General features: G+C 37.6%; 1 protein-coding gene across 2 annotated transcripts in view; it reads left to right on the plus strand.

Annotated features, from left to right (window-relative positions):
• TAF4B (TATA-box binding protein associated factor 4b) overlaps positions 1 to 21,779 on the plus strand; it is a 121,836-nt gene that overhangs the window by 21,077 nt on the left and 78,980 nt on the right. For both annotated transcript variants that reach the window (XM_036245808.1, XM_036245809.1), the window contains exons 3-7: positions 992 to 1,099; positions 5,280 to 5,441; positions 5,551 to 5,667; positions 15,292 to 15,381; positions 18,496 to 19,110. In XM_036245808.1, the coding sequence (XP_036101701.1) occupies positions 992 to 1,099; positions 5,280 to 5,441; positions 5,551 to 5,667; positions 15,292 to 15,381; positions 18,496 to 19,110 (1,092 nt within the window). The remainder of the gene's footprint in view (positions 1 to 991; positions 1,100 to 5,279; positions 5,442 to 5,550; positions 5,668 to 15,291; positions 15,382 to 18,495; positions 19,111 to 21,779) is intronic.

Raw genomic sequence — 21,779 nt, forward strand, 5'->3', positions numbered from 1 at the left:
TATTTGCCAGTAAAAATAATCGAAGGGATGGTTTTGTTCAACTTTTTCAATTAAGCTACTTACTCTGAATATATGTTAATTTAATTAAGACATTTGGTGATTACTAAAACAAAAATTTAGTCTTCATACTCAGAGACTTTGTAGTCCTTCAGGAATGTTCAAAGAACTATTTGCATCTCTAGATGGAAAGAAAACCATTCTGCTTCCATTTTGATTTATGGCAAAATATTAAGACTACAGTTTAGTATTCACTTTTATCCATATCTTATAGGAATTCTTTAAGAAATTCAGAACTCTGCTGTAATGTTTTATTAATATGTCATTGTTTAGAAATAATTGATTTTACATGCATGATGATCTTTGTAGTACCTGAAGCTTATCTTGTGTGCCAGAGTTAAAATATATGTATATTTTTATGGACATCTTTCTTTGGTTAAACAGAAACTGCTGAATATAGTATAGCATTTTCTTGATGAGTCAGGCCCATCCTAAAGAAAGATTGCACTGTTTTCTGTGGTAATATCCTCTGCCAATTTAAATCTCCCTGATCCCATTTTGTACTCTTCTAATTTGATTCTGGGTTCTCAACCAGTCATTTTCTTTGCTACTGTATCAGTCAATGATAACTACTCCCTCCTTTTCTAGTTTGCTTTATCTAACTGCTGTGGGTTGAGAAGATAGGTTAGCAGATTTTTGTTTATAATTAGATAGCAAATGAGAATCCATGTTTTCTGTGTGTACCAAAGAGTAGAGTTTAAGATTTAAATACTGAAATACTGTGATATTTATTTGTTAAATCAGTTGCCTCCATAGGTATATGAAATGAATATCAACTGGCCAGTTGACCAGTTTGGTTCATAGTAAAAATGTATAAGGTTATAAAGCCAGTTACAACAAAGACATTTTCTGTGTAAAGTTTAAATGTTTGCCACAGTACTGATTGATTTTAAATAACTAATGATGACTCTGTATTATTCTCCCAACCCCCCAGAATTCTAATTCACAATTAATCAAGAAAGTGGCAGTGGCACCTGTTAAACAGTTGGCACAAATGGGAACTACTGTGGTAACCACTGTTTCAAAGCCTTCCTCAGTACAAGTAAGTTGTGACCGACTTGTGGCCATGTGTGCACTGGTTATTCTCCCATCTTTCTGTATTATTTAGCTCTCTTCTGCCAGATGTATAAGTTGCTGACTATGTGACATTGAAGAGAGCAACTTAGTGGTATATGATGACACTTAACAAACTAGTAACTGTTGGAGGTATGAGAAACACAAAATAAACGCTGTGTAGATTCTTGGAATATCAACTTTGCTTGAATATATTGAATTAATACAAACGCATCAAATTGCCATGTGTCACAGTGTCTGGAAGCAGGTGCTGGAAAAGAATTGCGATGTATAGGTATTTATTAGGGATTGATAACCTGTGGAAAGGAATGGAGAGTAAGTAAGAGTTTGAACTAGATTCAAGCCCAATAAAGCCTTAGTGAAACTGGTGAACTTGGGAGCAAATATGGACTGTCACTAGTTCCATTGTGTGCCAGCATGGTTGACTGGGCCTTAATTCCCCCATTGGATGTGGACTCTCTGAAGAGAGTTGTGCCCTTGAGCAAGGTAATTCTCTGCAGCCGAGTTAAAACATGAAGGAACTGACAACTACAGGTTGTTAATAGCATTTCCAGCATCTAGGACAATACAGATCTCTTCTTGTGATGGCATCACACAGTATACTCCTTGCATTACTGGGATCTGCTTCTTCATACATTTTTGAAGACCTGCAGTTTTGGGATTCCAGTGGATTACTTCCTTGGGGAAACAAGGAAGATGAAGTTAGTAGGATGAATTATAGTCCCCACTGCTGCAATTGGTAATCATCATCTCATTCCTTTATTATTCATTCCAGATTCCCCTTACCCTCAACTACCAACTCTGCTGGTCATGGTAGCTTAACCCCTGAGGGATAAGAGGTCCTAATCATCATGGTCTTTCAAGGCAATTGCTGCATTTGTTCATTTGTCACTGCACTTGGGCAAGGAGATATCAAAAGGCACCTAGGTGGATCACTTGTCCTTACTACACATATTCTTCTTGGTTTCCATTGTGTAATAGCAACCCTACCTATTCCAGATGTCAGGGCAGTTATACCCCATCATGATAATGACTCTTCACTGTCTCCTGGTCCCTGGACACAAGGAACCTGAAGTGCCCAGGAAGCAGCCATGGCATCTAGTTTATAAGGACTCTTATTATGTCCTTTGGTGAAAGTGTGACCCCTGTGCAGGCCATATGGGTGGAGCACCCAGATAGCAGGCACAACCAAACAGGTGGGAAGTTGAGAAACAGTGAGGCAGCAAGGGGCTTTATTGAGGGCTGGTATAGAGGACATAAGCAAGAGGCACGAGGAAATTTCATTGGTGTGTTTGAATGTCACTAGGTCATAGTTGGAGGGGGACAGGAGGGGGATCTTGTAGCAGGGACCAGCTTTATTACATTGGTATAAGTAGTTGCCTGGATGGGGTGCTCTGAGACTATTGTGATGTTGAGGTTTCAGAAAAATAGGAAGTTTAAAAAATTTATAATATGGAAGGGTTTTATCACTTCAGCAGTACTTTGAGAATGCATTTTTCATTGGATCTATTTTTCAAAGATTTAGTACTTATAGTTGTTCCTAAAGTGTATATGTGAGTTGTTGAGTTATTTTCCTTGGATTATTTTTTCACCTATATGTCTACCACTGATATTTCCATATGGATTGTTTATAACTTTTCCTACTTTAGATCAATGCATATTTTAAGCTGGGCTGTTCCTCCTTGGTAGGCTAAAGCAATAGAAATAATCAAACAGTGGAGTTAATGAATAATATCTGTGTCTCTGAGGGATAAAGCATCTCAGTTTTAGGCATTTCTTGAAAATAAGGAGCTAGAACTTGGAATGAGAGAAGATAGAACTCTTTGTACTTGACTGGAAAGACAAATGTGTGTTAAGAAATTTTGAAAAGTATTTTTCTATTAATAGGTATCAATATTTATTAAAATGGCTTAAAACATGGTCTGGTCTAATAAATATAACACAGGAACTGGTTTGAAATCTTTGTTCAGTTTTATGTTGTATTTGATGATGAAGACTCAGCTTTATTCATTGGTAGGTTGGAATATAATATGCAAATGATTACATTTAGAATTAGTATTTCTAATTATAAATGAACAAACTCAAAGTCGATTGCTTTTTCAGACAGGTATAGAAAATTACCCTCCTTGAAACGCAGTTATTTATGGTAAATTTACATACAACTCATTGTACTGACTTGATGTATAACTGATTTTTCAGATTATTTCACATATACCCAGGTCTTTTATCTCCTGTTGCCCAGACATGCCTAGTCAGTGCCAGTGTAGTCTTGCAAAGCATGGAAGTACCACTGGCTGGTCTATATTGAGTCTAAGTCAGAGTTATGATTGAGTTTAAGACATTTCGTCTATTATGGCTGTGAGATTATGTAGAGAAAGACTGGGATTATGTACCTTTTCATGCCTTTTAAGAGGTGGAATTCGCATGGAAAGTGCATGTGTCTGGTAGGGTCGTGAAAGACAGATTTTTGTCTTGGAGACAGAAAAAATATTGACAAGGAAAGTGGAAATGCCACAAGTGCATCCTCTACTAAAAAAATAGGACTTTTCCTGAACTTCCATTTCATTGGGCCTTATTTTGCTTGTAAGGGAAAGGGACAAAACTCGTTGGAGGAACCCCCTTCTACTGGAATTGAAAGGTAATCATGTAATCATATAATCATACTCACCAGCTAAAGTTCCAGATCTCTTAAATATAGTAGCATAAAGAGTTAATGACTAAATATAAAATAGACTCACTGAAGAAAGAGTATTTATTTGCTGTACATAAAGCTAAAGAAGTTTATTAGAAAATCTCCAAAAGGATTCAGAGGAAATTGTATATTAGATGTCCTTAGAGAGCAGGACTAAGGATTGGATTATGAGGGAGATGTAATTTTCATTGTTGCCTTTGAGATCTGGTCATACTTAATAAAATTGTACTAATTTAGGTTCAATTTTTTATTTTCCCCCATTTTTGCTTAACATTTCATCATTAGTTGTAGCCACCATCATTAGTCAGTATTTTTAATTTTTTTCTCATTTTCACCCTCAAAAAATCCTTGTCTAATACGTGCTCCAATCTTTCTAAAATGTAAAATTTTGTTGTACATTCAAATTTACCTATCTTTACTATTACAGAAGGAACTTTCCTTGAAAATGATAGCAACCTAATGTTTTTGTGCTGTATGCCTGTAGAAAACAAGCATTTAAATTAAAATGATGGTGCAGTGGTCAGTTTTATTTGTGTATTGTAAATACTATTCTCTCTACACTCCAAAACTTTACTCATATTCTGTAATTTAAAATAAGATTGTTGCTTTCTTTCAATATGGTTTTCTAACTTACTACTTGACTTGTGATTTCTTGTATGAAACTTTTAATCCTGCAGGTGGTGCTATAATCACACCTCATTTCAATAGAGGGTGGAAGAAGCAACTGAGATTCGTTTTAGTATGAAAATAAAATATCACTTTCATAATACTTGTAATGCTTACTCTTATGGTCTATGTAAAAGCAATTTATCTGAATATAAGATGACCAGTAAATCTCTCTGCTATATACTTATGAAAAAGCAGAGAATTACAGAACAGGAAATTCTATATTTTCATAAAAAGGCTTACTATTTCAAATCTTTTTTAGAGACATATTAATAATATTTTGTTAGGAGTTTGTGCTTGGCATTGTATTTCACAGAAAACCTTAAGGTGGGAGGTACCATTGTTACTCTTGTTTTTTTGTATTTAATACGTTTTTATTGATTTTTTTAGAGAGAGAGGAAGGGAGGGAGAGATAGAAACATCGATGTGAGAGAGAAACATCAATTGGCTGCATCTTACATGCCCCCTACTGGGGATCGAGCCCTGACCAATCCACTGAGCCACACCAGCCTGGCTATTCTTGTGTCTCTATAAACAGGAATCAGAGGGTTAGCAGGATTAAGAAACTTGCCTGAATTCAACACTCTGTAGGTGTCAATGAAAAGGAGGTGGGTATGTAGGTGAGACTGAAACCCAGATCTGCTAGAGTCCAGAGCTTTTATAACTGTTACATAACATAAAAGCAAACTGTTTCAAGTCCATTTGTATAGTCTGATAAGTGAAATGAGGCACCCACTATGATACATGTCATAGTAATACATATCTAAATATATACTCCTTTTCATTTCAGTCTGTGGCTGTGCCAACCAGTGTTGTCACAGTTACTCCTGTAAAACCATTGAATACTGTAACTAACCTGAAGCCTTCAAGTTTGGGAGCATCACACACCCCCTCAAATGAGCCCAGTCTCAAAGCAGAGAACTCAGCAACTGCTCAGACTAATCTTTCTCCGGTAAGCTCTCACTTGCACTTTACAGAAATATAGCTCTTTATAATCTTTTAAAACTGTTTTCTAGCTAACATTTATGAGTGTTTGTTTATATTTCTATATGTAAACGAAGCTAGAAAATGTGAAGAAATGTAAGAACTTCCTTGAAATGTTAATAAAACTAGCATGCAGTGGATCACAGTCCCCAGAAATGGGGCAGAATGTGAAGAAGCTGGTGGGACAACTTTTGGTGAGTGAGTTCTATAAAACTTTGCAAACTCTCTAAGAATTGATAGAACATATTTTAAATGGAAGTATTTTTAAATGAGGTTTATTTTAAATGGATTTTTAAATAAACTTTGCTTTTGCTTCTTGAAAGCTTTGTAATGATTATAAATCTTAGACAAGAAAATCTGTTGTAGTATATATTACTTTCTGTATGTCAGTCCTGCTTTCCTTAGCCTAAAAAAGGCTTTGGAGAGAAGGTTGACTATTTGATCAAATAGAAAGTTATTAGAATTATAAATGCCAAAAGGCCGGGCTATTAACAAATAATAAAATTCAGTTCTGTATGTACAAACAACAAACTTTGAGACCTGTGGAAATAAGTTAACTTAGTTCTCAGTTTCCTTCTCTATAGGATTAGAAGAATAAATGTAATTATCTTGAGGTCTATGTGTCAAAAAGTGTCTCTTAGCTACCAAATTATACATCCTTGGTTTCTTCTATCTTTCAGGTAAAATGCTTAGATATGTTAAAAAGTAGATGAAAGTAGGAAATAGCAAATGCTACACATGATATGCTTAAGAAAAATGCTGAGGATTTAACAAATAAAATTTTAAAAATTTTTTGGGAATTTTTATAAGAGTTTATTTTAACCAAACTGACAGCATATGCCAAGGAGCAAGATCCTGGATACTCTGTAGGAGAACAGTCTTGCATCTTTGTTTATGCATTTGAAATTAAGGAGGGAACATAAGGAAGATTACATGGAGGTGGGAAAAACAAGGCAGGGATTGGATTACAGGATACTTAATAAGATTATGTGCTCTATCTTCTGGTATTCCAAAGGTGTGTTAATTTAATCTAATTGCACAAGAGCAACAACCTTTCACTAAAGAAGTTATAGGCCTGGGACATGACTTCCCATGAACTCTGCCCAGTTAGGAATTTATAATCAGATCACCCTGAGAGGTTACTTTCCATAGAACCCCCCCCTTTTTTGCCTATAATTTCCCCATTTGATCATAAATCAATTAGAAGGATGCATTGAAGACCAGACTTTTGGTTGGATAGTGTGGTCTCACAGCTTTTAGGGAGGCTTATTCCTAGGAAGTCTCAGTGTCAATGTTGTCTTGACCAAAGGGGTGGGGCAGTACCGGAACCATAGGATCTGAGCTGAGGTAGAATTTTTCCCAAAAGGGGAAGGGCAGGTAAATGGAAAGTTATATGGTCTTATAGGCCTTCATTGTGAAGAAACACTGTGGATCATTTTTATCCTATTATGAGTTGAGTATTTTACTTTCTGTTTTATTTTTTTGTATTTGGCATCTAGTATAACATTTACATAGACATGAAGAGTTGTTTTTTTATTTTTTTTGTTTTTTGCTTTCCCTCATCCGAGGATATTTTTCCATTTCTTTTCAGACAGAATGGGAGGGAAGGAAGGAGGGAGGGAGAGAGAGAGGAAAGAGAGGAAGAGAAAGAAACACTGATGTGAGAGAGACACATAAATTAATTGCCCCCCACACAACCCAGACCAGGGCTGGGGACAAAATCGCAACCGAGGTATGTGCCCTTGACCAGAATCAAACTGCGACTCTTTGGCCGACAGGCGGATGCTCTAACTGTTGAACCAAACCGGCCAGGGTATAAAGAGTATTAGTAGTTATGCATGTTCAGTAGTTAGAAATAGTTGGACTGTATAGAAAAACCCAAAGAACAAGTATATAACAATTATTATGACTAATATTGTTAGCAAAAAGGTGAAAACAATCAAACAAAAAGGAGTCTGAGTTTAATATCAACGTATAAATATAGAAGCCTTGTCGATGTCTTGATATAGCTGTCTGCCCCTGGTGTCAATGGTTTCTCGGCCTCAAGGGGTCTTTATGTCCATAAATAGGGGTAGATGTTCATTTGGTATTAGGCTCCTGATAAGTTCACTTACAATGAAGTTGGGGAGTGTCTTTTGCTTGATGCCCTTTCTGGTATACAAACTCTACAGGTGGCAGTCAATAATGTTTAAAAGTCTTTGTTTCCTGAACAGTCTCTTCAATAAATAGTGTTGGGAAAGTTGGACAAGTACATGCAAAAATAAGAAACTAGACCACTGCCCTGGCCGGTTTGGCTCAGCGGTTAGAGCGTCGGTCCAGAGAGACCCGGGTTCGGTTCCTGCTAAGGGCATGTACCTCAGTTGCAGTTTGTCCCCGGCCCTGGTTGGTCGTGTGGGTGGCAGCCACTCAATGTGTTCCTTTCATGTTGATGTTTTTCTTTTTCTCTCTCTTCCTCTCTCTTCTTCCCACTCTGTCTGAACAAAAAATGGAAAAATGTCCTCAGGTGAGGATTAAAAATAAAGAAACTAGAGCACTGCCCTGGCTGGTTTGGCTTAGCAGTTAGAGCATCGGCCTTCGGACTAGAGTTCTGGGTTCAGTTCCTGCTAAGAACATGTACCTCATTTGCAGTTTGTCCCTAGCCCCGGTTGGGGTCGTGTGGGTGGCAACCAGTCAATGTATCTCTCTCACATCGATGTTTCTCTCTCTCTCTCTCTCTTTCTCCCTCTCTCCCTTCCGCTCTATCTGAAGATAAGTGCAAATGAAATAAAATAAGAAACTAGACTACTAACTTATACTATACACAAGAATAAACTCAAATGGATAGAAGACTTAAATGTAAGTTGCAAAACCGTACAAATCCTAGAAGAAAATGTAGGCAATAAAATCTCAGACATCTCACATAGCAGTATTTCCACCAGTACATCTAGGGCAAGAGAAACAAAGGGAAAAATAAACAAATAGGACTACATCAAACTAAAAAGCTTCCACACAGCAAAAGAAACCATCAACAAAATGAAAAGGGAACCCACTGTATGGGAGAACATATTTGCCAGTTATACATCTGATAAAGGATTAATTTCCAAAATGTATGAAGAATTTATACAACTCAACACCAGGAAGACAATCTAATTAAAAAATGGGCAAAGCATCCTGGCCAGTTAGGCTCAGTGTTAGAGTGTCAACCTATAGATCAAAGAGTTGTAGGTTCGATTCTGGTCAAGGGCACATTACTCAGTTGTGGTTTGGTTTCCAGCCCCGGTCAGGGTCATGTGGGAAGCAACCAATCGGTGTGTTTCTCTGATGTCGATGTTTCTCTCTCTTCCATCTCCCCTCCCCCCACTCTTACCTGAGGATAAATAGAAAAATATCCTTCAGTGAGTATTGAAAAAAAAGAAATGGGCAAAGGATCTAAATAAACACTTCTCCAAAGAGGACATATAGCTTGCCAATAGACATATGAAAAAATGTTCAGCATCACTAATCATCAGAGAGATGCAAATTATAACTGCAGTCAAGTATCACCTCACACCTGCCAGAATGGGTACCATCAATAAGTCAACAAGTCCTGGCAAGGATGTTGAGAAAAAGGTACCTAGTACACTGCTGGGAATGCAGACTGGTACAACCACTATGGAAAACAGTATAGAGTTTCCTCAAAAAATTAAAAATGGAACTGCCTTTTGACCCAGCAATCCTACTTCTGGGAATATATCCTAAGAATCCCAAAACACCAATCAGAAAGAATATATGCACTTCTGTGTTATAAATAGCAGTGTTATTTATAATAGCTAAGATCTGGAAACTGCCCAAGTGCCTATCAGTAGATGAGTGGATAAAAAAGCTCTGGTACATTTATACACTGATCTACAATGCAGCTGTAAAAAAGAAGGCTCTCTTACCCTTTGCAACAGCATGGTTGGACCTGGAGATTATTATGCTAAGTGAAAAAAGTCAGTCAGAGAAAGACATATACCCTATGATCTTACTTATATGTGGAATCTAATGAACAAAATAAACTGAGGAACAGAACAGGTCCAGAGACATGGATGTGTGGAACAGACTGACAAGTCTCAGAGGGGAGAAGGGTAGGGGGATGGAAAGAGATTAACCAAAGAACATATATGCATAGCCCATGGACACAGACAATAGTGTGATGAAGGCTTGAGGTGGGGCCAGGGTTGGGTGAAGGGGTTGGATGGGGGACATCTATAATACCGTAAACAATTAAAAAATAAAATAAAAATCTTTGTCTCCTGGGAGCTTGCTGTTAAAGGAAGTGGTAACCAACTTGGCATTATCTATATCAAACCTTGACAATAATGTAAGATATCACTTTTAAAAAATGTCAGCTCATAAGTTCCGTTGTTTGTGCCCAACTAAAATGCACTGTGGTGCATGAAGACATTCAAAAACAAAGAAATGGGGAACCAGGGAGCAGGGAATAACCAAGCAGCCATCTCAGCTTTGCCGTAACCCCGACTATTTGTTTAATATACAGCCATTGCTTACTTATAAAATATACCCTAGAACAGTGGTTCCCAACCTTTCTAATGCTGCGACCCTTTAATACAGTTCCTCATGTTGTATGTGGGCGTATCTGCATGTGGACAGACCCACCTGGAGATGGATAGAGGAGTGGTGTCTGGGTTCCTAAGACCGTTGGAAATATGTGTTTTCCGATGGTCTTAGGCAACCCCTGTGAAAGGGTCATTCGACCTCCAAAGGGGTCATGACCCACAGGTTGAGAACCGCTGCCCTAGAAGTTTTCATCACTTATTATACAATGCTCCCTATGTATTTTCAAATTTGTTGTGTTCCAGGGGCCTTTCTGAAACAACACAAAGTATTGCTACATATATTGGTATTTTAACCCTTAAAACCTCAATTTCTAGTGAAAACTAACAAGTAATCAATTAGCATTCTTTAGCTTGGGCATTTGATAAACTCTAGAAACATTTTTCGTAGACATAAAAGTCACTTATTAACTTGGATTTATTTTGTAAAACTCAGGCAAAATAAAGATGTCTGTTTTACTTATACCAGCAAAATTAAGCTAACTTTTATCTACTAAGGATTAATCTTAGATCACATGAACTTGAAAAGCATTTGAGTTAGTTTTATATTTCTGAGAATTTTAGAATACCCAATCCTTAGAAGTGCTGGCTTGAACAGTACCATCAGGAAGTAAAAAATTATCTCACATTTACAACATACATATATAGCTATATACACACAGATACAAACAATTGGATCCAAATTTGTCTTCCAGGCATTTACAATTTATATCTGTCTTTGACAAGTCAAGTTTCAAATGACCTTCCACTTTTTAAAATAAGGACAGCCATTAATACCTCAAAGAATTAAATTGACACCTATATGACATCATAGGTTGATCTATTTATCTAAATCCTCTTTTGAAGCTTTGAGAGACCAATAAAATTTGTTTTCCATTCATTCTGCCTAATATATAGCCAGCTTTTTCTAATTATGTGTGCAAAAGATTAATTTAGAAATATCAAGGGATCCTCCATCTTAGTATTAATGGGAGGCCAGCAACTGTTGTGGGGCTTGTCCATCTCTGAGGTCCAATTTCCCATGTTAATTATGAGATCAGTAGAGTCTAAACAAACTTAGAGGGAAAACCAGCCCTTATGTGTATGTTTCCAGATGAGCCAATTGTCATAGATCTCCCTATAAGTACCACTTTATGCCCTAGAGGAAAGTTTTCCTTACCCAACCCCACAGAGATTCTTAGCTAAGAATACCTGAGCAGGGACCAGTGAGAGCTTACCTAATGCTGGAACCATCAGATTAGCATGGACCCCTCTTTCAGGCCCCTGTCTCAGGATGAATCCATTCCAGGACTCTCTGCCCTTCTCCCCAGTACTCCGGGCTTCTCTGGATTGGGGATTGACTGGGCTAACGTACTAGACAACTCCTTGGATTCAGGGTTCTGAACAACTATTGTCATCCCATTGGCTATAAGGTTGGGGAAGCAAGTGTCCTTCCTCTTTTGGAGCTAAAGAGAGTTCAGGCTCTCATTTTGTTTCAACTTTCAGTAAACAGTACAATTAAAAACAGAAACTTGTGTGTTTTTTTTTCCTTTCCCTTGGTTATCTCAACCCTTGTCCACCTTGAGGATATTTTTGAGAACAGCTCAAATAAAGTCATGGCCTGCTACTTAAAGCAAAGAGGCCCAGGTATCTGAAAGAAACTCATCCAAGTTCACCAATGCAAAACCTGGAAACTGGGGGGGCCTAGGACCAGAGCTGGTCCATAGTGTAGTCCTGAGTGGGCTTCCTTTGGAATCCTGCCAAGTAAATGGTGGCAAAAGAAATGTCCAGACCTGTAGAGAATTTTTATGAGTTTACTTGAGCTAAACTGGCAATATATGCTAGAAAGCAAGGTCTCAAATGCTCCCTGGAGTTTTTGAACCACTGAAATATACAGATTCTTCTAACCATACAGTTAGAATTTTTGTCTATTTTTTATGTAAAACGGTTACTTTTTTCAGCAGAAAATGTTGACATACAGTTGACTCTTGAACAACACGAGTTTCAACTGAGTGGGTCCACTTATTTGCTGATTATTTTTCAATAAATATAGTTGGCCTTTTGTATCTGTGCGTTTCACATCTGTGATTGAACCAACTGCTATTGAAAAGTATTTTCACATTCCCAACTATGGGTCAAAAGTACTGTGTTTGATCCTTGGTTGGTTGAACTCAAGGACGTGAAGGTTTGACTGTAGAGTCAAAAGTTATAGGAAGTTATACACAGACTTTCTACTGCCCAATGGTTGGTGTCCCCCCCATTTTGTTCAGGGATCCACTATATTTCAAATAGTGTACAGAAAATTAACCATTGTTTATAAATATTAAAATATCTTCTTTATTACTGTTTTGTATGCTACTTATGTATTAGCAATAAAGCACATTTGGAATGATTCATTTTCTATTTGGTAAAACTTTTACATATTTAAAATGATAAATCATATAAATAAGTTTTTAATTTTGAGAGACTTTTTAAAGTAAACATTGAACTTTTGGTCTTTCATTTTCAAGATATGCTAGTTTTGAAAGGTGGCTTGTTTCTCTGAAATGGAATTCCCTAAATTGAGAGGCATGATGGAAAGGAACATGTATTCAAGAAAACATTGAAACAGTTATAGGTACAAAAAATTTCTGTGAATTTTATGGACAGCTAGGAGCAGTCAAGAATTAATCAAATATCCTTCTAGCTTAAGATCTATTTAGCTTAGAACAACAAATAGCAATTCTCAAACATTTGGGTCTTAGAATACCTTTATATTCTTAAAAATTGAAGACTACCACATGCATTCGTTGTTGTGGGACTGAGATTAAAGCTGAGAAATTAAAAAAAAAATTTATTTACTAATTTATTTAAAAATAACAAATAAACAACATGTAAATGAAAACTATAGTTTCAAAACAAATTTGAGTGAGAAGAGTGGCATTGTTTTATATTTTTGCAAATCTCTTTGATGTCTGACTTAGTAGAAGATAGCTGGATTCTAACATCTGCCTCTACATTTGTTTTGGTTGAAGTATTTGGAGAATATTTGATCTCATGCAGAGAATTGATTAGAAAAGTGAGTATTTAAAGCATCTTTTCCCAAATCATTGTGGATATTCTTTAGATCCACCAGTTTATCTTGCACTCTGAGTGGATCTTTTACCCAGGTATGACTATTGTAACAGTGCGTTTTGGTTATTTAGAAAATACTGGTTTACCGAATTGTGCAGATCTTCCACATGTTGATGGATTTGTTAAGATATCAAAAAATGGCCCTGGCCGGTTTGGCTCAGCGGTTGGAGCATCGGCCTGTGGTTCAGAGAGACCAGGGTTCGGTTCCCGCTAGGGGTGCATACCTTGGTTGCAGTTTGTCCCTGGCCCTGGTTGGGTTGTGCTGGTGGCAACCACTTGATGTGTCCCTTTCACGTCGATGTTTCTCTCTCTCTCTCTCTTCCTCGCTCTCCCTCCTACTCTACCTAAACAAAAAATGGAAAAATGTTCTCTGGTGAGGATAAAAAAAAAAGATATCAAACAATGATCCTTGTAATCTGACCAACAATCTCATAAGGAAATTCTTTAAGTACTAGGAAGCTATCAAACTCAGGATTATGGATATGAATATTCCAAAATTATGACTTGAGCCCTGGCCAGTTTGGCTCAGCGGTTAGAGCGTCCGCCTGCGTTCCGGAGAGACCCGGGTTCGGTTTCCGCTGAGGGCATGTACCTCAGTTGCAGTTTGTCCCCAGCCCTGGTTGGTCGTGCGGGTGGCAGCCACTCGATGTGTCCCTTTCACATCGATGTTTCCCTCTCTCTCTCTTTCTCTCTCTCCCTCCCACTCTGTCTGTACAAAAAATGGAAAAATGTCCTTGGATGAGGATAAAAAAAAAATAAAATTATGACTTGAGAGCTCTATTTTTTTATTTTTTATCCCTCACCCGAGGATATTTTTCTGTTTATCATTAGATACAGTGGGAAGGAGGGAGGGAGGGAGGGAGAGAGAGACAGAGAGAAACATCGACGTGATAGAGCCACATCATCTGGTTGCCCCCTGCATGACCTGACCAGTGCCGGGGACAAACCACAACCGAGGTACGTGCCTTTGACCGGAATTGAACCCACAACTCATTGGTCCAAGGGCCAATGCTCTAACCGTTGAGCCGAACCAGTCAGGGCGAGAGCTCTAATTTTTATCATTAGCAAAAAGTACTATCAGTTCCTTTCTTTATAGTGACAGGTTAGGTTTGTTTGTTTTTGGGAAAATGCCTATCAATCAAATACCCAAGTCTTCTGAATAACCACAATTGGCTTGACATTCATACCAGTACATGAAAAAATGAAAAGAAAAAAAATCAACTAGTTCACTTAGCAACTCAATCACAAACTGCTTTTCCTTGAGTATCTTAATTTGGTCTGCAGCAGAACTGTTTCTTTGTGTGGTTCCCATTTTCTTATACACATTATTAAAAAGATGTCTACTGAAGGGTTGAGATTTAGTAAAATTAAGTTTTACTGCTTCATTGAGGTCATTTTAAAATAAAACTGGCTCTTTTTTTTGTTTTTTACCACAAGTGCGTAGTGATGTAGAGTCTGATGACACCTGTTTCAGTTTGTTGCTGTTGTCTTTCTTGCTAGCGATTTTACCTACTGTTGCTTTTGTTCTATCAGTGCAAATCTCAGCACAGTGAAAAAGGCCAAAAAAACCCCTTTTTAGTGTTAATATGAAAATAATTTTGATCTCATAGACCCCTGAAATGCTTAGAATGTAGGCCAGTATGGAAGGCTTCCTAAGTCCTTTGGAATAATAGTATATCTGTTATTATGGCCTTATAACAGCATTCTAAAAATACATTCTTGCCCTGGCCAGTTTGGCTCAGCAGTTAGAGTGTCAGCCTGCCGACCAGAGAGTCCCAGGTTTGGTTCCCACTAGGGGCACATACCAAAAAATAAATAAAAAATACATTCTTATTCTGTTCTCTACCCTAAGGAATTTAGAACTCCTGTGTCTTCACTTCTTAATTATTCTTCACAGACTATAATGCAGTAGCTTTATTCAGGCTGCCAGCTCTATTCTTATTTTGCTTATTGGGATCAGCCCTGTGTGAACAAACATCTCAATTATTTATGTTTATTCATTTCACAAGTGACATGATAAAAAATGCCTTCATTTATTGATGGACTTTATCACTCTTCAAAGCTTGTTATGTCTACAGTCATGAATTACATACTGCTCCTGTTTTAAAATATTTGTAGACTTAGAAGTGCTTTTCTTTCTCCCATCCACAGGATGCAAAAATAGAAGCAGAAGAATTTACTAGACAACTGTATATTGAACTCAAGTCCTCACCTCAGCCTCACCTAGTTCCTTTTCTTAAGGTAGAGTATTTACTACTTTGAAAAAATTCTTTGTATTAGATTACTTTAAAATAATTTAAATCCTGAGTATTTCAGTATGACAGCAACTTAAAGTGAAGATAACTAACAATATAGGAGAAACCTGTCAGTGTTGTAATCTGTAAATCATGTTGATAGTTCATATTTTTTGGTTTGGAACACATTGGGAAAGCAGAAGTAACATCTGAGTGACGACTATAACTTGATTATGTTATTTAATTCTTGTATATGCAAAATTCTTGACATTTAAAAAAAAATAGGGCCTTCTTCTTTGTCCTAATGACTCATATTCTTTTAGAAATAAACCACATAATGCCAAATTTAGTGGGAAGGCTATTTTAAAAAATTTATTTTGGCCCTGGCTAGTGTGGCTTAGTGAATAGAGCATTGGCCCGCACACCAAAGGGTCTTGGATTTGATTCCTGGTCAAGGGCATGTACCTGGATTGCAGGTTCTATCCCTAGCCCTGTTTAGGGCATATGCAGGAAGCAACCAATAGATGTGTCTCTCTAATATAGCTGTTTCTCTCCCCCTCCCTCTCCTCGCCCCTCCACTCTCTCTAAAAATCAGTGGAAAAAATATCCTTGAGTGAGGATTAAGAAACAAAAATATAGTTTGTTAGTAGGCATATTTATTGAATTAAATAGACTTTTGATGGAGAACAATAACTCTGATAATAAGAGCTTGGTTTGGGCAACTAAAAATAAATATTTTGGATACTCACAAGCAGAAAAGGAATCAATTTGAAATTTGTTAAAGACTATAGTGACCCAAAGACTCATTCCATAAATTTTGAAATAATGGAATGAGGTATTGCCTTTAGAAACATTTGGCTTAATTGGCTAGGGGGCAGGAAAGAGGCTTCAAAGTGCAAGACTTTTTTTGATTGCCTCGTGGAAAAAGAGTGGGAAGGGAGATGGAGAACCATATTCTCAGAAGGATGTTAGAATAGTGGAAACTGTCCCCACATTGATTAGGAGAGTACTAATTGTGTGATAAGAAGTGTGACTAAAGAAACAGAATGTTTTAACTAGAGAAGACATGGTCTGGAAAAGGGAAGGTTGTGAAGGGTCAGCATAATACCTAACATCAAACGACTAGTGTGCCCTGTTTTCAGATGACCTTCTTGATTGAGTGGTTAGAGGCATTCTTCCTTGGGTCCCTTTCAGTGTAGAGGTTCTGTGAGCCATAGGTGCTCTGCATGACATTGACAGTTCTTCTGAGTTTATTTCCATTTCATATTCACTGGGAATACCATGAAGAAGGAGAGAAATTCGTAAGCACCTACTATGTGTCTAATGCTTTGCTAGATAGATAACTTTTTTCTTTCTTTATTGATGTTAGAGAAGGGAGAGGGAGTGAGGGATAGAAACATCAATGAGAGAGAGCATTGACCGGCCGCCTCCTGCATGCCCTCCCTACTGGGGATCAGGGCCACAACCCCGCAACATGCCCTAAGTGGGAATTGAACTGGCGACCTCCCAGGGCATAGGTCAATGCTTAACCACTGAGCCACACTGGCCGGGCTAGATAGTTTACTTTTAATTTCATTGTTTGCACTTGATTTTCATATCAATCTTTTGAGAATGGCTGCTAGATAATATTTTCCATTTTAGGGATGAGAAAATCATGTAAATTGACAAACTTTTGACCAAACTCACAGGTCTATTGTTTAGCCTATATGAGTCTACTTGCTACCTTAAGTTACCAAAAATTACTGTGAACTAGTTAGATTTTGCTTCTGTTTTCTAAGGACCTAGTAAGCCGTATGCTTTTTCTTGATAGTCCCCCTCCCCCCCATTTTTGGGAGCTTTTGGGGTTTGGATGTTGCATAGGGATGAGGTATTCAGCCTTTATTCTTAACTCTGGCAAGGACATCAAGAGATAATTTAAGTGTCTCTTTACATCTTATTACTTTAACATTTCTTCCCAATTGTGTTTTTCTCAGGACCCCCCTTATCTTAGATTTCTAACTTAAATTTAATCAAATTACTTTGTTTATATATTTTTAAAGCAATGTATTTTCTTCTACTTTTCTTTAAAGTTTGGATTAAAGATTATGGAGAGACTTATTTATTACTATTTTTATATATATTTGAAAACCTCTTTAGATAAGAATTTTATCATTTCTTCTAATAAAAAAGTAAAAAGTAATTAAAGGAAAGGAAAGGAAGAGGAGCAATAGTTCTTGTTTGATTTAAAAAATTTTTTTTTTTTTAGAGAGAGAGAGGAAGGGAGAGAGAGATAGAAACATCAGTGTGAGAGAGAAACATCTGTCAGCTGCCTCCTGCATATCCCACACTGGGGGATCGAGCCCACAACCTGGGCATGTACCCTAACCAGGAATCAAATCAGGACCTCCCAGTCCATGGGATGGCGCTCAATCCACTGAGCCACACCGGTTGGGCTCATTTGCTTTATAAATAATAGTAGTCTCACAATTTGTCAAAACAAGAAAATCTTTCAAAACAGCCCATGAACTTGCCAAGAGATAACCTACTATCCACTTACTTTTTCATCTTTTTTCTTACTTAAAAACAAACAACACCCCAGGGGTGAAAGGCAGAACCTTTTACTTTTTAGCCTGAACTGTCTTTAACTCTTTTAGCAGGATACAAAGATAAACACAAACTTAAAAATCCAGTCAGAAAATATTCTAGCTCAATTAACAAAATTGGCCTTGTTTGTATTAGCTTTATTTTAATGTGAAGATTATTTCTGTCAAAATTTTGAAAGTTATTTAACAAAATATTTTTTTAGTCTGCTTTTGTATAAACAAATGTACAGAAACTGATGTTATTAGTGATCTGTTATGGGGGTTAGATGAATACAAACAAGTGTGGAACTATTTTATTTTAACACATTGATTTTCCGTATACAAAATAAGTTTAATACTGAGACATAATAATTTCATATTGAAAAATAAAGTTTTTTTAGGTTTTAAATAAATTGAATCTTGGATATTGACAGGATATAAATAAGTGGTATCAGAAACACTTGAATTACTGTATGTTATAAAGATGTGAAATACAAAGTAGTTCTATTTTACTAATCTACTTAGTTGATCAGTGTTTTTCCCCCCTTCCCTGTTTCTAGAAAAGTGTGAGTGCCTTACGACAACTCATGCCTAACTCCCAGAGCTTTATTCAGCAGTGTGTTCAGCAGACTTCTGGCGAGGTAGTCATTGCTACCTGTACCAAACCAGTAACAACTTCTGTGGTGACAACAACAGTTTCCTCAGTCCAGTCTGAAAAGCCCGTCATTGTTTCTGGAACAACAGCACCTAGAACTGTGTCAGTACAAAGCCTGAATTCACTTGCTGGTCCAGGGGGGGCAAAAACTGGAGTTGTGACACTTCATTCTGTGGGTCCAGCTGCTGTAGCAGGAGGAACAACAGCTGGAACCGTTTTGCTTCAGACTCCAAAACCGCTTGTGACATCTATACAAAATACAGTTACAACAGTCTCACTTCAACCTGAAAAACCAGTCGTCTCTGGGGCAGGAGTAACTTTGGCCCTTCCATCAGTAACTTTTGGAGAAGCTTCAGCATCAGCTATTTGTCTTCCATCTGTGAAACCTGTCGTTACTTCTGCTGGGGCCACATGTGACAAGCCTGTCATTGGCACTCCAATACAAATCAAACTCGCACAGCCAGGGCCCATCCTTTCGCAACCAGCTGGTATTCCACAGGCGGTTAAATTCAAACAACTAGTGAGTAACATTTTCTTTCTCAGTTTCTTATTTTGAAAATTGTAAACATTCATGAAACTGGCAAGACTAGTAATGCTTTATCATATTTGCTTTGTTCTCTCTCTCTCTGTTCACATACTACAAAACACACACATGTGATTTTTCCTGAACCATTTGAGAGTTGCTTGCAGAAATTGGACATTACACCCCTACATGCTGTGTATCCCTTAAGGAAAAGTTTTTTTTTTTGTTTTTTTTTTAACATACTTGGGAAGTTAATATTGGTACAATATATATTTCCACAGTTGTCCCAACAGTGTCCTTTATAGCTATTTGTTTTTCTGATGTTTTTTCTAATACAGGATTGCATGTTACATTTACTTGTCATTTCTCTTTAGGCTTCTTTAATCTGGAACAGTTCCCCAGCCTTTGTGGTTGTTTATTATGTTGTAATATTTTAAGTGCCTGGGCTAATTGTTTTGCAGAATGTCCTGTATTCTGTTTTGTCTGATTGTTTCTTCAAGATTAGATACAGATGAAATATTTTAGCAGAGTTCTTTTTTTTAATCCTCACCCGAGGACATTTTTCCATTTTTTGTTCAGATAGAGTGGGAGGGAGAGAGAGGAACAGAGAGAGAGAGAGGAACATCGATGTGAAAGGGACACATCGAGTGGCTGCCACCCGCACGACCGACCAGGGCCGGGGACAAACTGCAACCGAGGTACATGCCCTTAGCGGGAACCGAACCCGGGTCTCTCAGGACCACAGGCCGACGCTCTAACCGCTGAGCCAAACCGGCCAGGGCTTTAGCAGAGTTCTTACATTGGTGATATTATGGTAACATTTCTTTAAAAAATGCATTGAGGGGATAGGGACATGGTGAAGGGAGTAGATAAGTAAGTTGTGTTGTTTTCTAAATTTGGTAGATTGGGAGGTTCTTAGGTGAAAGAAATCTTAGCTGTTTACCAATCAGTGTTTAGAATATTCTACTTTATTCAGTAAGACAAGTTTTATCAGAAGACTATGAAAGTATTGTTAACCTGTGTGAGATAGCACATGGTGAATTAATTAAAACTCTTGTTTTCTTTTTTTTTTTAATCCTCACCCGAGGATATTTTTTCCATTTTTTGTACAGATAGAGTGGGAGGGAGGGAGAGAGAGAAACATCGACGTGAAGGAACACATCGAGTGGCTGCCACCCGCACGACCAACCAGGGCCTGGGACAAACTGCAACCGAAGTACGTGCCCTTAGTGGGAACCGAACCCGGGTCTCTCCGGACCGCAGGCTGACGCTCTAACCACTGAGCCAAACTGGCCAGGGCAAAACTCTTGTTTTCTTTTAAAGTTTTTCCCTACTTTTTACAATAATAAAGTTAGCTATTTTTTTAGTTTTGATGGTTGCCCTTGTTCTCTTTTGTAAGGCTTCGTAGTAAAGGCTGTGTTTTGACTCTCTCTTTTTTAAGTTTATTCCGCTTTTTAGAATAGTAAAATCTAAGTAAACTTCCTAGTTTTGTCTGTGTGATCAGGAGAGGAGGTTAGGTTTTGTGGATGATTGTCTTTGAAGCAGAAGACAGCTTTGGGTGTAGAATGAAAGGGGAAAAATCAACTTGGACAACCATCTAATTCTTGAGTAGGTGGGAAGTAATAGTCATTTCCTGGATACTAATATTTTTTCATCTCTTTCTACTCTGGATTTGATTTTCAAACGGAGACTGTACCTGCCTTGCAGAGTTTCTCCTGAGTGTCTGAATTTAATCTCAGAGATGATTCCTTTTAGAAGCAGTGATTTTTATTTATTTTTTTGTTAATCCTCACCTGAGGATATTTTTTTTTATTGATTTTTAGATAGAGTGGGAGGGAGGGAGGGAGTGTGGGTAGGAAAGAAAGATACATTAAATTTTACCTCCAGCATGCGCCCTGACCAGGGCCGGGGATCGAACCTGCAACCCAGGTATGTACCCTTTACCAGGAATCAAGCTCGAGATCCTTTGGTTGGTGGGCCAGCGCTCTAATTGCTTAGCCAAACTAGCCAGGGCAAGAAGTGGTGATTTTTAAATATTAATGAGGTTTGGGAACCACTGGAACAGAGTAATTACCACAAGGAAAGGCCTCTTTTTGGTAGCACTGAATAGAATTGAAATCCTTTTCCTGAGTCATAGCTGATTCTTCAATCATCTGCTGATACTCAATGAATAATGGATCCCAGTGTCCTGCCCATTAGGTTATAGTGCTTATGGCAAGAACTTCTAGATTTCTGGAGTGTCTTGCAACAGATAACTGTCTGGTAATAATATCTTGGAAGCATTTATATTTTGTAGGTTTGACTTGTAATCCATTAGAAACTATTTCAATCAAGAAAAATGTAACAAAATCCAATGGTAAATATTAGGGACTTTTTTTTAACTTCCTACTTTTATTCTTTGTTTTTTTTTAAATTTATTTTTTTATTCATTTATTTTTGTTACAGATGTTTCTCCTTTTTTTCTTCAGAACATTGACACTCTCCTCCTCGCTCCCACACCCACTTCACAGTATTGCTGTCTATGTCCATTCTACTTTCATTCTTAAAATAATGTGGCCCTGGCCACTACAGCTTAGGTGGTTGGAGCATTGTTCCATATACCGAAAAGTTGAGGGTTCGATTTCCAGTCAGGGCACATACCTAGGTTTTGGGTTCAATCCCCATCC

This window comes from Molossus molossus, unplaced genomic scaffold, assembly GCF_014108415.1.
Source record: "Molossus molossus isolate mMolMol1 unplaced genomic scaffold, mMolMol1.p scaffold_m16_p_6, whole genome shotgun sequence".
NCBI classification, from domain to species: domain Eukaryota; kingdom Metazoa; phylum Chordata; class Mammalia; order Chiroptera; family Molossidae; genus Molossus; species Molossus molossus.